Genomic DNA, 16,112 nt, shown 5'->3' with positions numbered 1-16,112 from the left:
GCACAAATAGTTATATTAGGTTTTATCTTAAGCGCAACGCCGAGCACTAATTTGTCGAGTTGCTTGAGCTGCATTGACAACCCTAGCGGGCAGCTGTTAGTCACTTTTCTTGGCTTGTGCGAATTTTGTTATCTTTTATCGACAAATCTCAGTGTACTAAATTGAAAACAAATACGGGGTAGTCAACGATACAGATAGCGACTATCATGTTGAATTAAAATCGACAATGACAACAACACCACCTGTCGCCGTACATCCGCTGACCCGCGACCCCACAGCAGCGTGGCAGCAGATCAGCAAAAACCAACGGGTCATCAAAGTGGTGATGAAGCCACCAACGACGACGGTGGCTCCGAACAAGGCGCGTGTCGTCTGCATGTCAGACACGCACTCGCTGACGCCCTACATCAAGTTCGATATACCCGATGGTGATATATTCATTCATGCCGGCGACTTTACTAAATGCGGCCAACTGCAGGAAGTCGTCGAGTTCAACAACTGGATTGGGGCACTGCCGCACCGGCACAAGATTGTGATTGCTGGCAATCACGAGCTCAGCTTTGATCGCACCTTCACGCACCCCTTTCAGAACAAGGGACAGAACAAGGAACGGTAGGAGACAGGCCAGGAAATATATCCACTGATCCTAACTGATATCATCTTTGTTTCATTCTGCAACAATTAGCTCCAAGCACACGGGCATGAGCGTCTTGGACGATCTGCCCACGCTAGGCAACGACAAGGAGTGCATGGAGAGCGCGGTGAATACGCCGAATATACGCGAAGCGCTGACCAACTGCATCTATCTGGAGGATGAGCTGCTCGAGTTGTGGGGCATTCGCATTTACGGCACGCCCTGGCAACCAGAATTCTGCAGATGGGCCTTCAATGTACCGCGTGGTGTGGCCTGCCTGGACAAATGGAATCAGATACCCGCTGGCGTTGATATACTCGTCACCCACACGCCGCCCGTTGGACATGGAGATCTGTGCTGCTCGGGCGTCCGAGCGGGCTGCGTGGAGCTGCTGAGCAGCGTGCAGCAGCGGGTGAAGCCCAAATATCATGTCTTTGGGCATGTCCACGAGGGCTATGGCATTACCAGTGATGGTCGTATCATCTATGTGAACGCCTCCACGTGCAACATCAACTATATGCCCAACAATCCACCAATTGTCTTTGATGTGATGCTGCCGCCAGGTATTAGCAAGAATTAGAAGGTGCAGCAAACACTGTTTTGCTTATTTCGACTTTAGTTGCCACTCAGGAGAACAAGGAATTTATTTTTAATATTGTATATTTTAAGTTAGATTTGATCAAATGCTCATTAAAAAATCCCGTTTTGCTGCCAATAGTTTATTAGCCAAGTTTCGCACCACTCGCTACTGTAACTTTAATTTCGGACGACTTAGTCTGGTTTCACACCTGCTGCAGATCAGAACACAAATTCAACTCTGCAGCTGCTCAACAGTTTTGACAGTTTGCTTTGTGCCCGGCACTGTAACGGCACTTATCCAGTTTCTGCAGCGAGCTGCCATTTTGTGCTGCATCGTGACTGAGCGAAGAAAAGAAAAGATCCATTTGCAATTTGCTGCCGTCTTTTAAATTGTTTTTTTTGTATCTATTAAAATCATAAAAAATGGTGAGCTGCTTGTGTTAAAATAAACCGTTTAACAAACATAAAAATGTCCCAAATTTGTTTCGATTAAAGCGCGAAGTAATCTCCATACAAATTGGCCAGTGCGGCATACAGATTGGCAACGCCTGCTGGGAACTGTATCTGCTGGAACATGGCATCAATCTCGATGGCAGTCGCAAGTCGGAGGAGCAGCTGGTCGATAGCGGCAGCAGCTCCAGCGTTGGCCAAGGCACCACGGCCAACGATGCGCACACATTTTTCATGGAAACGGGCAACGGGAAGCAGGTGCCCCGCTCCATTTTTGTGGATCTGGAGCCAACGGTGATCGATAGTGTGCGCACCGGCGCCACCCGAGATCTTTACCATCCCGAGCAGCTCATCTCCGGCAAGGAGGATGCAGCGAATAATTTTGCACGCGGCCGCTACTCGATTGGCAAGGAGGTAATCGATAAGGTGACATCGCGACTCCAGAAGATTGTCGAGCAGTGCGACGGTCTGCAAGGTTTCCTCATTTTTCACTCGATGGGCGGCGGCACCGGTTCCGGCTTTACGTCGCTGCTCATGGAGCGCCTGGCCAGCGATTTCAATAAGAAGTGCCGCTTGGACTTTGCCGTCTATCCATCGCCCAAGGTGTCCACGGCCGTGGTTGAGCCATATAATGCCTTATTGACCACCCACTCGACCATCGAGCATGCGGACTGCGTCTTCATGGTGGACAACGAGGCCATCTATGATATATGCAACAATAAGCTTGGCGTTGATCGGCCAGCATATTTGAATCTGAATCGGTTGATTGCCCAGATTGTTAGCTCGACGACGGCCTCGTTGCGCTTCAGCGGCTCCATGAATGTTGACCTAAATGAGTTCCAAACGAATCTGGTGCCCTTTCCCCGCATCCATTTCCCCCTCGTCGCGTACGCTCCGCTCATGTCAGCGGATCGTGCTGCCCACGAGCAGCACGCAATTACATCGCTGACGAATGCCTGCTTCGAGTCATCCAACATGATGGTAAAGTGTGATCCGCGTGCCGGCAAATACATGGCCTGCTGCATGCTCTATCGGGGAGATGTGGTGCCCAAGGATGTGAATGCTGCCGTCTCGGCAATCAAATCGAAGCGACACATTCAATTCGTTGACTGGTGTCCGACGGGCTTCAAGATCGGCATCAACTATGAACGGCCCGCCTTTGTCCAGGACGGTGATTTGGCGCCCACTTCGCGCGCCTGCTGCATGCTCTCCAATACGACAGCGATAGCGGTGGCCTTCTCCAATCTGTCGTACAAGTTCGATCTGATGTTCAAGAAGCGCGCCTTCGTCCACTGGTATGTGGGCGAGGGCATGGAGGAGGGCGAGTTCAGCGAATCTCGCGAGAATATCGCCGTGCTCGAGTCTGACTTTAATGAGGTCGGCCTGAACAACGACGAGGAGGAGGAGGAGGATGTTGAATTTTAGTCGAGCCTCCATGTAATTATTATCAATAAACCATTGTTTTGAAGTTAATGTCAATTGAAATGAATAAACGGAGGAACTAAGCCAACGAATTATAACCCCAGCCGGAGCTTAGAGGTTAATAAACTAATGTGAGTTATATGTATATATATATATATATATATATATGCTGTAATATATATCGTATACAACCGTATTCATTCCAATAAAGAGCAACTCCAAAAATTCTCTTGTTTTGAATTTGTGAGAAGACATAAAAAAAATTGTACTTTTGCCTAGTTTTCTTGAATGTTTTTTTATTTGACTTTTTTTTAATTTTTTTTTTTTTTTTTGTCGTTTGTTTGTTTTAAACGCCTAGTTGCTAATTTGCTTTTTTCAATTGTGTTTCTGTCTTTTCTTATTTACTTAATTTTACTAAAATTTTAGTTTGTTTTGAACTTGCAAGAATTTTGCTTTCGGTTTGTAATTTTTTTTGTTTTTTTTTTTCTCATCAAGACTTATGTTCAAGAAACATCAAAAAGTTGTTGCACGGTGTAAAATTACAATATTTCGTTTCTTGTGTGTGTGTGTGTGTGTGTGTGTGAGTGAGTGAGTGTACATGAGTGCGTGTGTGTGTGTGTGTGTGTGTGTGTTATGTGTATTTTTAACTACATATTTTCTATACAACTAACTGTCTCTCTAAGAGCTGATAATCTTTTACAAAATGCGATATTCAATTATTCAAGGAAAAAAGATTAACAAATAAGAAAAACGTGTTTCTTTGTTTGGTTGTATACAAAAAGAAGGCAATTAAGTGTGCAATTGTTGTTGTTGTTATGTACTTTATACTACTTTATATAATTACATAATGACGATTAGTGATTTTGTTTTTTGTTTGTTATATGTTTATCTCATAGTTAATAGGTAATAAAAAATATATAACGATGAATGATGGCAAAAGGTGCTTTAAATTGTTGTTTTGTTGAATTTGCAACTGGTAATTGTTTCCTGCTTGTTCTTGTTGTTGTAATGTTGTTTGCTGGTGGTGTTTGTTATTGTTGTTGTTGATGTTGTTGTTGTTGTTTGTTTGTGTAGTTGCTGTTGGGATTTGCATCTAACGCTTAATATGGAACATTTGAGAAGAGATACGAGACACTCTCGCCATTATGTGTCCGTCTAACGGCCTCGGCGAACATCATCGACACATCAATGCACTGAGAGAAAATTGGAATGTTGTTGTAAGTATCAGAGTGAGAGAGTTGATTTGCAATCGTGCTTACCTGTATCTTGGGGCAATCGCGCATATGACCATCCTGTGGTATGGTATTGGTCACAACGACCGCCTCGAAACAGGCATTGTTGATGCGCGAAATCGCCGGACCCGAGAAAATGCCGTGCGTCAGGATTGCATACACCTGGAAATCAGTAAAATTAACACGATGTTGTTGTTGTTGTTCATGTTGTTGCTTGTGTTTGTTGGTTGCTGGGACCACACACCTTGGTGGCGCCGGCCTCGACCAAACGATCGGCGGCATGAACAATTGTGCCGCACGTATCCGCCATATCATCGACCAATATGGCAATCTTATCCTTGACATCACCAACCAGCACCATCGATGCCACCTCATTGGCCTTCTTGCGCTCCTTGTGTATCAGCGCGAATTCCACATTCAAGCGATCCGCTATCGAGGTTACACTAAACAAGAAATCATATATTAAATACAAATCTATTTTATATTTATTCGAAATTTAGTTTACCGCTTGGCGCCGCCGGCATCGGGTGATACAATGATCGAATTTTTCCATTCTGGAATGTTCTCTTTGATCCATTTGAGTACCGCCGGCTCAGCATAGAGATTATCAACTGGTATATCGAAGAAACCCTACAAGTAAACACATAAAACATAATTGAATATAGCAACCTGCAAGAGCGCTGTCTACTAGAACTGCCTACACACAACAAAACCAGACAGATCTTAAAACCAAAAAAATTTTATTACCTTTACTTGGGCTATTGCCTCAAAAACTTGTACGAAATTATTTTAACTTTATACATAGAGCGAGTGAGAGAGATGCAAATCTCGCGCAGCTTGAGTGAAGTGGAGCAACAGGATCTGGATGGCTGGCTGATCGCAAAAGATATTCAGCTGAATCATCGCACATTGCGCAAACTCTCCGATGTGGTCAATATGGCATTGCTCTTCAAGAACAATCTCAATGGCAAGTTGGTCGACATGCGAAACTATACATCTCACGGCAATTCCGAGCTCAAGATCCACAACTGGGAGACCTTCAATCTGAAGGTGTTGCGTCGCACCGGTTTGATACTGAGGCGTCCGGCGTTAGTGCAACTGGCCACGGGCAATTTGGATGCGATCAAATCGCTGCTGCATCATTTGATGTGCATTCAGCGTGATAGCCTTCAATTGGGCTCACGTTCGCAGAGCACTCCGCTCAAAAGACAACTTGTGTGCAATAAGGCGGAGGAGGTGGTGAAGTTGGAGGGGGCGGAGGAGAAGCCAACGCCGCAACAGAGCCAAATGGAGAGACAGACCCAAACAGAAACGGAGATGACAGAATCACAGACTCAGACCGACATTGAGCCAGAGGCGGCAGCTGCCGTTGCAGTTGTAAAAGCCAACGAAAAGAAGATGGCCGATGACATACAGAAGGTGCTGCATCTCGAAGATGTCATCCAGAAAAAGGATTGACACATTAAGTGTCTATTTGATCTTGTGTCCAAGCTAGTGATGCGTATTTATTCCATGGAAACATCGCTCCTAAATGATAAGCCGCCACTCGAAGGGAACACTCGACACGAAGTACTCTAATATTTGCACAAACTTTCGTTCTTTGTCCTAACTAATTTAAATAGTTTTTATCATTTTGGGCGTTTCTGAAAATTGTGATTATAAAATCGGACAAAATTTTTGTTTAACGCCCACAAGCCCCTTTATCGTTAATCGTGTTTTTGAACAGTTGCTGATTAATAAATGGATATGTGTGTATTTCCGTGGATGGCTTACCTGAATCTGTGAGGCATGTAGATCCATGGTGATAATGTGATCCGCACCGGCCACTGATAGCATATTAGCGACCAGTTTCGCCGAGATGGGCGCACGGCTCTGTGCATGGGCCAGCGTAGAAAATATAGAGAATATATCATGTAACATTAGGGTAGTTAGTGAATAATTGGATTCTTAGACTTATGTATATATATATATATATATATATATATATATATATATACAAACGTTATTTCTTACAGAGCTAGGCATATTATGAGTGTAAACCATGGATACAACAAATTAATAAGACATATACACATCAATTTGTAACAATTCCAATTCATATATCATACACAAAACGTTGACTTTCGACAAAATAATAATAATAATAAGAAAAACACACGACAACAAAATGTTGTGCACCCAAAATGCAACGATGAGAAAACTGCTGAGCAGCAGAAAGAGAGAGGGAGAGAGAGAGAGTGGGAAGAGAAAGTGTGTGAGGATCCAAATGAGTGAAAGTGCTCATCAGTTATTTAAAAAAAAAACATCCAAAAGAGAGTAAAGTTGGGTTAATATATTTAAGTAATAAATACTTAAAATTGTGCAAAATAACATGAACGGATTTTATTTTCTTCGAATTTGAAACCAGATTTCTAAATTAAATTTCCAATAGAGTTGAGAACAAAAAAAAACCAACAGCTGTCATGCAAAAAATATTAGTGGAACTTTACTTAAATAAATAGAAACAAAAACGATAACGGTTCAGTTAAGAAAGAAGCTTATTCGGATTATTGTATAAGATAGTTTTTTTTTTTTGTTGTTTTGCTGAAAGCTAGTTAAATTAATGCTGAGACCCAACGCAGAGACGCAGAAAACTACTCACAGTATATTGTCTGGCTGAAAACTCCTAAGCACATTTTAAGAGAGATTTGTATGGTATTTTTTTTTTGGTTTTGTATTTGGTTATACATTGTTTTTTAAAAGTATAAAAAGAAAAGAAAAAGAACAAATGAAAAGTTTTGAGTGAAATGTTCTCTTCAAGTTTATCGAAATAAAAACAATAAAAATAAAAATAAAACCGAAGAATAATCATTTATCAGAACAAAACACAATGCTGGTGGAATAAAGAGAGGAGTTGAAGGAATTATTGTAAAAGTTGTGCGATAACTGGTGCCAAATCCTTAAAAGAAATCAATTTCAGTTAGTATCATGAGGAATATTATCAATGATGAAGGACTTAGGAATTGGGAAAACTGAACAACAATTCATTGGGGATAATTAAATAATGTATGGCTAAGTGTAAGCTACTAATCTAAAATCCAAATCTAAACAAAATCGAATTTGAATCCCTGCCCCCAGCTAGACTTGCGCTTAATAACAATAATATTTACATTGCAATCAGACGACAAATCAGTCGCAGTCGATTTAATTCGACGTCAAGAAAATGCATTTTGAGTTCATAGCCATTGCACTTTTTTATAGATTATGTTTTACAGCAAAATGCAAAATATTTGTGCACATTTTGTAAGAGTCGGGTTCAAGCGCGCAGTTAATCAGATACAGTTACATATAGATAGACGGGGGGTTATTGGATCCCCTTGACGTCACGTTCCTAATGGGTTATCATTATTGGAAAATAAATAAATAACATTTGTGGAAAAAAACAACACAATCAGTATATAAACTCTATTTGGTTGCTAACGCAAACTGATGTCAGCTTATCAGCTGTAAGATGAGTTGAACCCGATTTGTTTTTTGTTTTTTTTTTTCTGTTTTATTTGGGTGCTCATTTTGGGAAATTAAAAGTGCAAAGAGTGCAAAAACAAAAAACATTATATAATATATCATATAATATGTATGAGCAAAGAACAAGGGAGACATGTGACAAACGAGCAGACAAGAAATTTTAGTATATACATACATTTTGTGTTAATATAAGTATTAAATCATATTTAATTTTGTTTGCAATGAAGCGCTGCCGCCGAATTTAATGAAAAAGAAAATAAAATGTGGAAATTTTTGTTTACGTTATTACCAATCTGCTTAAAAATTTTTATTATATATATATTACATTGCTTACAAAGTAGTCAAATTCTGTACTTATTGCGCTTTTCATTGCATTTGCATACTTTTTTTTTTTGTTTTCTTCTGGGTTTTATCTTACTTATATATATATACTTTATATATAGTTTTTCTGTTGGTTTCAGTTAGTTGAACATGCAGCACGTGTACTTAACATAAAAGACAAAAGCTAATTTTCAAAAACCATTGAGAATTTGGTAATTTTGAGTATCGAATATATAAGTAAGCGTTATGGAATGGATTTTGTACCAACATACATAGTTATTATTTGATATTTTAAAAGAGCCCAGAACCCACAGGTGAGGAACAGATTGCAAGTTGTTGTTTTTGGAATTTGATATTCTTGAATGAGTTGGATGAGATTTTTGGCCTTAGTACAATTTTTTATTTCCTTGTTGAAAACAAAACAAATTGAAAATTAAATATTCTCATTGTATGAAATGTGAGTTTAAGTTTGAGTTGTTGTTGTTGTTAAAAGTTTCACTATGATAAAGTAAATACCCTAAATTTCCAATCGTAGTTTTTCTTAGCAAGTTTCTTGCTATCCTCTTTCTCCTCATTGCTCGCCAACTGGAGAGTACAGATAGTTAGGTAGGTCGTACATCGTATGTTGGTAAAAAGATATATATTTATATATAGAGAGAGAGGGAGACAGGTAGAGACAAATAGAGGGAGAGAGAGAGAGAGAGAGAAAGAGATCGTGGAAGAGCAAGTCGATTCGTAAACACCAAGAGTTGTAGAAAACGGCGGCATAAACATAATTAATTGAAGAAAAAATACATAATTATATATAGTATAAGTATAAATATACAATATTGTTTTAAATTATTTATATAGATCTAGACAAATTTTCCACATTTTTGCGATTTTCTTCACAGCTTAGCTTCCTTGCAATCAATTTTTTTTGTCGGAAAAAAAAAACAAATAAAATCAACTTGAATTGCAAAATGCACAAATCAAAAAATATATATTATTAAATATATGTAGATATTTTTGTAGTTTGGTTATAAGTAGTACTAAATATGTATATATATATGGATATATTTCGATAGATAAGTGGATTATTAACATTGGACAGTTATATGCTTTACTGTCTCCAAACTTGTTTTGCATATTCTCATATCAAGTGTGTGGAAAGTTATATATAAAATAAGAGATTTGGTGGCGATGGGCAGAGTGTATCTATATCTTTGTGAGGCAGACCTACCTTATCTTTTTTGTCTTGGCGGGCATATGGAAAGCAAGGAATCACAGCTGTAACACGAGAGGCTGAAGCGATCTTGCATGCATTGATCATGATCAGCAGCTCCATTAAATTATCATTGATCTCGCCAGAACCGGACTGCACAATGTAAACATCTTCGCCGCGCACCGATTCGCCGATCTCCACACTGAAATAGGTTTGAAATGTTTATTTCATATTGGATTTCAAACATTTAGCTGCGTATTATAGAAAATAAAAAAATAGAAAATTCCCTCCCATGTTTTTCATTCAGCATTTCTAGTGTCGTCCTTCTCTACAAGATATTATGTGTGTGTGCGTGTGTGGAAAAAACCCACAAGTGCCAATGTTTATTCAGCCCCCTATTTGATATGAGCAAATATTGCCCCAGAAAAAGTAAACAGTTTCTCAAGCTATCCTTTAATATTTTACGGACGCTGCCTGTGTGTGAGTGTGTGAAAAGCATGCGTTCTTCTCCATGTGGGAAATGACCTTTATATACACATGTGTAGGTGTGTGTGTGTGTATTTATGTGTACGTTTGTGTTTGTGCCTTGCCACATTTCACACCCACATCGTTAAAGTTTTCTCCTGTCTGGTTTTTGCGGTTGGTTCTCTTCTTGCATGTGGCATTTTAAATGCTCTTTCCGAGATTACCCTAAAATAAACTTTCGGCTCGTTGCGTAAAAATTCAGAAAAAACTTAAAAACATACTAAAAATCTTGTAAATGATTTGAGAATTTAAGGGGATTTTGTTAATTGTAAATGATTTGAGAATTTAAGGGGATTTTGTTAATTGAAAACCGAGTTTCATTCTCTGATCAAATATCACACTCGTTATACGGCTGACATAGATACTCTTTGGGTAGTCATCAGGCGACTTTATCGACTTACTTTCTCGTTTATTGTCTTGTTTACGTTGTGATTTTTGTTAGTTTCTTATGATTGCCCACACATATAAACAGACACACACACTTATTGGCCATTGTTGCTTGCATTGAAGGTTAATTGAATTACGAGCAGCAAAACAACGCCCAGAAAATCGAACGTAACGTCCGTCAATCGATTGGAAACACAAAATAAAAAACAAATATTAAAAACAAAAAGAAATACTGACAAATTCCGCTTTTTTCTGCTGCGACTGCTTCCTTCACAAATTTATATATATAAATATATATTCTATATATGTATATATAATAATTAATGACTGTGGTGTGACAAATGGACATTAACGCCGGCATTTGAGCTAATCGAACATGACACAATTTATGTACAGCTTGGCTATCAGTTCGCTTGTTGTGCAGTTTGAAATATAACGCATACGCCGCATTGTTATGTTTAGATTTTAGAGATATGCAAGTGCATTGCATTTGCACCGGGCCCACTTGGCCCCCTCACCTTTCTTTTCGTACTTAACGGCCGTTGCAGTTGGCGTTGCATGAAATGAATGCATTTCTTGTTGTTTCACAAAGGAAAAAGAAAGCACGGAAAAAAACACTTTCGCTGTTTGGCATTGCCAGAATGCCAACAGTGTTTGGCTTTGGGTTCTGTGTGTGAGGAACTCTTGGGTTCCTCTATTGGCCCAGGTCCAAGCATTGCCCACCTTCTCCTGCCATCCCGCTCCGCTGGCAATTGCCCCTGTTGCAGCTGCCGCAATGTCGCTGTGGTGGTTTTTCAGTTTGTCTCGAAGCTGCAAGCAGCTGGTCTCATCTTCTATCTTCTATCTTTTGCTTTTCCTTTTTTTTATTGCATGTATTTTTAACTAGCTGTTTCGACAGTTTTTTCTTTTTGCTTTTTTTTCTTTTCAGTTTGTTGCTGCCAGACAACTGACATGTTGAACACACGTGCATATGTGTCTGTGTGTATGTCTGTGTGTGTTTGTGTGTGTGTCTATATGTGTCTAAATGAGTGTGTGATAATGTAATCTGGCGCTGTCGCCAACTTGCCTTTACGCTTGCCACAATCAGTCAAATATATATAGTAGATGGATATACTAGATGCTAGCTGGCTTTAAATTCATATCTTGGCATCTGAAACGCTCTCGCCTCTAATTATCAGCTCGTTTGTAGCCATTGCTCCACATTTTCAGAGAGCACTGCCCCCCCCCCTCCCCCTTCATCGCCGTTCCCCGACCCCATTTGCTGGACGACAACACGCAAATTTCTTATCGATCAAACATTTCAATTTGGTGTTTGTAATCGAGTAAATAGTATATGTATTAATTTTGATGTGGGTTAGTTGCGTGTGGTGACCTTTAGAGTTTTGGAGGCCATTTGGCTGTTGATTATTGAATAATTGCATTGGTGGTTGGATTTGGGTTGCCTTCGACAAGGTCATTTGTGGCTAACTCTTAATGTCTTCTTATGCTTGAAATATTTAATGGATACATAAAAGCAAAAGCAATTAACTTAATAACATTATTCTTAACTACTGCTCGCTGTTAATCGTTTCTTAAAGTGTAATTTCTCTATTAAAATGAAACTTCCCTCGATACATCTCTGATCAAATACCATTCAGACTATACACAAATAAATATGAATTTTAATGACGTCAGCAGAGCGCCCTTCAAGCCGAATCTCGATTATAGCTTGTGCCTATTAAACACATTGCTTGATAGCCGAGCCAGCAATTTGTTATTGTTATTATTGTTGTATCATTGCCCATCTGCACACTCATAAAAAACGCTTCAATCAAGTCAAAGTGCAAGAAAAATAGCATCAACAACAACAACAAGAGTAAACTAACTGTCAACATATTAGTTACACTGTTGCTGTTGCTCGGCAGCTCTCGCGAGAACAAACCAGAAAGAGCCACAACAAGCAGACAAGTGCGCAGCGCAAATAGCAACAACAACAACAATTAGCACAACCACTGTGTTGTTGTGTCTGCGTTCGCAGCACACACGTGGGGGTCGCCCTCAGCTGCCGTGTGTACGAAAGAGAGAGAGAGAATACAACGCGTGAGCGTAACGAACATGTGGGGGCGTCGTTGACGTCGCGTCGCCTGACTTTTGAGTGGCTCTCGCTCTCTCTCTCTCTCTGTATCTCTTTCTTTGTGTGCGCTCTCTTTGGTGAAAAAACGTGACAGTGTCGTGTTGTGGTTTGATTTTTGCTTGCTTCTTTCTGCTGTCCGCTTTGGAGTTTACCTTTATATGCGTTGCGTGGCACTGCATCTGTGTGCGTAAGCGGGAACATAACATAATACATGCTCATACGCACTGGCAACACATGCTCTTATACATACACACACATATACACACACACACACACATGATACGAATACTCACACGCTCATTTGGCGTGTAGCGCGTATCATGTCGAAAAGCTTAGCGCGCATTATTTATTTTATAACCTCTAATTTTCTTGCCATTGCCTCATTTCCTAAGCCTGCACTCTCTTTTTCTACCTGTCACTCTAATTGTTCGCTAATTTTATTTTGTATAATATTCAACGTTTAATTTTATTAATATTATGCCAACGACAACTTGCATATATTAAGGGGGTACTTTTTTATTGTAAGACTGCGTGCGCTGATAAGGCGTCAGACACATTATTATTATTATTATTTGTTGTTGTTGTTACAACAGCAGCTGACTTGCTCTGCGCTTGCTTGTGTTTGTGAGTTGACAACTGAAGCTGTGTGGAAGCAGAAAGAAAAAATACCCCAGATGCTAATTTAATTAAAAACTGAAATCAATCTGTAAATTGTTGTGCTTTAGTTTTATTTAATTTCAGTGTCGCCTGGCGAACTGCACGCGACATTGGCGGTGTTGCCAGAGCGCGCTCGTGAGTGAGATTGGCTCTGTATGTGTGTGTGTGTGAATGTGTGAGAGTGTATGCTTGTGTGCCGCACAAACAGAGACACACACACAAAGGCACAAAGACGTCCACGGCGAACGCGACCAGCAAGCAAGCAACCAATGACTACGGTGTACAGTCCACTTGTTAAATCAATAAATATACAAAGTAAAAAAAAATACAAAAAGGGCAAAAAACAAACGAAATTAAGTACTTATTGAAACAATGCCCGAAAAATTACCAAAAAACACACACACACAAAGAACTCTTTAATAATTACGAGAGGAGAGAAAACGCATGGCACACGCACAAAGCACAATAAGAGCAACCTTCAGCGAATGTCAAGGAGCCACGGAGAACAGTGACACGGACACGGACACAATTAATAAATTTCATATATATTTATTTTTTGTGTAGCACTCATCACATAATAATGTGGCACATTGTTGTTGTTGTTGTTGATTTAGTTAGTTAGTTGTTTGATTTTTGGCTTACCATGTTTCCAAATTGCTAAACTTCTTGGTGACCACTTTGCCCAGGTCGATGCCAAGGCGATCGACAATACGTTGCGCCAAATCCGGATGCGAGGTGCCCGAAAACACTTTAATGTTTGGCATTCTGGAGTGTATTAGATTTAGACAACCAGCCTGTTTCTCCAAATTGTCTCGGATCAAACTTCTAGCGCGTATCGGATTAGCAGAACGTACTGGCATCACACAATCTACGAGTACAAGTTTTTATTATAAAAATTTTTTGCAAAAGCAGCGGCAGCGACGTCGCCGCATTCCCTCTGAGTAAGAATACACATACACATGTATATATGTGTGTTTGTGTGTGTGTGGGGTATACAGAAAAGAGAGTGTGAGAGCGTCTGTAAGAGAGGTGTACATGTAAGCAGCAGCAGCGACTGCGGCGCTCTCTCACACTCACGCGCCAAATATTCATTCATTCATACATCTGTCGTGGGCAGCGAGAAAAGTTTGGCTGTGTTTTGTGAGAGAGTGAGAGTGAGAGTGAGAAAGAGCCATAGCAAAGCCACCCCAAGAAACCATGCGATTATTTGACGTATTGCTGTCGCAACCTGTGTGAGTGAGCGAACTTTCGTGTTGTGGCCAGATCAGGGCGAATACTACTCTGAATATGCTAAAAAGATTTAGTAATATCCTTTTTGTATATAGGGTAACTAAATATTTCTTCAAGAACTAATCAACTCACAGAAAATTATTACATAAATTATTATTTCGGTGACTCGCCTAAATGTACTCATTTGGCAGAGATCCTTCACACTTCATGCAGTCTGGCAACATTGTTTTCTCTCTTGAAAAGCTCACCTTACCTGATAAGGCCGTGTACTCCTTCTCTCTCTCTCTCTATCTCTCTCTACATATGACTGTGTGAGTGCAATTGCGCTGCTGCAGCTATACAAGCAAAAAATATGTTGGCATGTAAACAGGCGCGTGCTAAAAAGCTTTGCTCACGCCGTAAACAGCTGTTTGCATGGGGTTTTGGGGGTTTTTTTACTATTTAACCTTGCAGCAATGCACAGCCACTCACAAACAGACATACACTCATTTGACGGCAATTATATTACGCACCACTTTGTTCGGACTCTAAGCATTTTGTATTCAGCATTCTGCAAGCTTCTCGCAACTCTCAACACTGTTGTTAAACACGACGCGTTCTATCGTGGCTTGTCAGCTGCTAACGGTAATACACGACTGAGAAACGTTTCGGTGTTCGCGGCGAGCAAAGCTGCTTGAGCGAAGAGCACGCACACGTTTGTAAGGGAAAATTCGCACAGCTGTATACTATATATAATATATTGTGATTTATAGGTATTTATATTTATTAGAGTGACTATAACAGTAGATTTGACAGCAGCAAGGGAGAGAACAACGGAATCAACGACTGAACAATTGAAACTGAGCGCCTTCATTTCAAGGTATGCGTTTCAGCACATACACATACACATACATACACCCACACACACAAATGACGACGATGACACGACGATGCTAGCGTCAGAAGCTTTTGACGTTGCTCTCTTGCGCTGATTCTGATTCTCCTCCCTCTCTCTCACTCGCTCTCTTTCTTTCTCTTTCTCTCTCTCTCTCTCTGTGAGTTTCTTAGTATGACAGCTGTTTTGCTGCAATTACGAGGGATTCGTGAAATGCATTTTGAATACGCATGACTAATTTATTTAGCCTGTCCTCAGGTAAAGCTCCCAAACGTCAGCCGGTGCCGGTGCCTCTTTGAAGAGGCTCGTCATATCGGCGTTGTTCTTGTTCTTGCTGTTATTGTACAACTGTACTGGATGCTGGTGCGAGACAAGCGAAATACGTACGTTGAAAATTGTCAAATTGTTTTCATGTCTAAATTTAAATGAACTAAAGCCAGCGCTCAAATGTCATTCAGTGATTTTTTTTATCTGTTTTTGTTTTTGCAAAGAAATGGCTATCAGAGAATGACGTATTCGGGATTTGTTTGTTTGTATTGTTGACGCAAATGCAAATGGCGTCGCTGCATTAAAACAAAAGAGTGGGAAGGGGAGCAGGTGGAGCAACCACGTGTCAGCTCTTAGCATGCTGACAACGCACACTAAGAAAAAAATAATAATAAAGACACAATCACAGACATATCAAAATATCAACTTACTTGAAACATGTGCAGAGTCAAATCGGTCGCAAATAACTTTTACTTTAAGTACAATAACAAAATTGAGCGTTGAACGGTTCTTTTCTTACTCACGTTTCACTTTGATTTTGCTGTTGTTGTTGTTGTTGCTGTTTTTATTCTGCTTCAGCACTTCACAAATGCAGCCGCTTCAATGAAAATGCAAGAGCTGAATGATTTCATTGTCGATGGAGTCATGAAGTTTTAAACCACGACAGAAGAGAGCGCATCGAAGGCAAACACACACACACAGAGAGAGAGAGA

At 40.1% G+C, this 16,112-nt stretch overlaps 3 protein-coding genes across 9 annotated transcripts; 2 read left to right on the top strand and 1 right to left on the bottom strand.

The window, feature by feature from the left end:
* The first annotated feature begins 77 nt into the window (after positions 1 to 77).
* LOC6557467 (UPF0046 protein C25E10.12) lies at positions 78 to 1,364 on the top strand. The gene is made up of 2 exons (XM_001984164.2): positions 78 to 612; positions 686 to 1,364. The coding sequence occupies exons 1-2, from the start codon at positions 227 to 229 to the stop codon at positions 1,212 to 1,214; spliced, it is 915 nt and encodes a 304-aa protein (XP_001984200.1). The 5' UTR covers positions 78 to 226; the 3' UTR covers positions 1,215 to 1,364.
* A 56-nt stretch (positions 1,365 to 1,420) lies between these two features.
* Positions 1,421 to 3,312, top strand: LOC6557573 (tubulin alpha-4 chain). The gene is made up of 2 exons (XM_001984165.3): positions 1,421 to 1,639; positions 1,709 to 3,312. Exons 1-2 carry the CDS (start codon positions 1,637 to 1,639, stop codon positions 3,086 to 3,088), a joined length of 1,383 nt encoding a protein of 460 aa, XP_001984201.1. The 5' UTR covers positions 1,421 to 1,636; the 3' UTR covers positions 3,089 to 3,312.
* A 112-nt stretch (positions 3,313 to 3,424) lies between these two features.
* LOC6557047 (ribose-phosphate pyrophosphokinase 2) lies at positions 3,425 to 15,991 on the bottom strand. 7 transcript variants are annotated; one of them, XM_032743031.2, is made up of 9 exons: positions 15,831 to 15,937; positions 13,671 to 13,896; positions 9,365 to 9,548; positions 8,659 to 8,727; positions 6,091 to 6,201; positions 4,823 to 4,947; positions 4,562 to 4,760; positions 4,345 to 4,479; positions 3,425 to 4,278 (listed from the first exon to the last, which is right to left on the bottom strand). In XM_032743031.2, exons 2-9 carry the CDS (start codon positions 13,886 to 13,888, stop codon positions 4,186 to 4,188), a joined length of 1,134 nt encoding a protein of 377 aa, XP_032598922.1. In that variant the 5' UTR covers positions 13,889 to 13,896; positions 15,831 to 15,937; the 3' UTR covers positions 3,425 to 4,185. The 7 variants fall into 7 exon arrangements, with proteins under 7 accessions (XP_032598922.1, XP_001984202.1, XP_032598923.1 ...); XM_001984166.3 differs by lacking the exon at positions 15,831 to 15,937 and adding an exon at positions 14,771 to 15,094 and having other exon boundaries at positions 6,091 to 6,189; XM_032743032.2 differs by lacking the exons at positions 8,659 to 8,727; positions 15,831 to 15,937 and adding exons at positions 6,959 to 6,982; positions 14,771 to 14,834 and having other exon boundaries at positions 6,091 to 6,189.
* Between the last annotated feature and the right edge of the window lie 121 nt (positions 15,992 to 16,112).

This window comes from Drosophila grimshawi, unplaced genomic scaffold (genome assembly GCF_018153295.1).
Source record: "Drosophila grimshawi isolate 15287-2541.00 unplaced genomic scaffold, ASM1815329v1 contig_44, whole genome shotgun sequence".
Classification (NCBI taxonomy): Eukaryota; Metazoa; Arthropoda; class Insecta; order Diptera; family Drosophilidae; genus Drosophila; species Drosophila grimshawi.
Note: the sequence above shows the minus strand (reverse complement) of the source record. Positions and strands in the feature narration are given on the sequence as shown.

Coding starts and splice junctions, on each gene's coding strand:
- LOC6557467 (XM_001984164.2), top strand. CDS start 227: ATGACAACAACACCACCTGTCGCCGTACATCCGCTGACCCGCGACCCC. Junction 613..685: donor AAGGGACAGAACAAGGAACG/GTAGGAGACAGG, acceptor TGCAACAATTAG/CTCCAAGCACACGGGCATGA.
- LOC6557047 (XM_032743030.2), bottom strand. CDS start 14,807: ATGCTGAATACAAAATGCTTAGAGTCCGAACAAAGTG. Junction 13,897..14,770: donor CTTAGAGTCCGAACAAAGTG/GTGCGTAATATA, acceptor TTGTACTCGTAG/ATTGTGTGATGCCAGTACGT. Junction 6,202..8,658: donor ACTACGATTGGAAATTTAGG/GTATTTACTTTA, acceptor TTTTCTACGCTG/GCCCATGCACAGAGCCGTGC.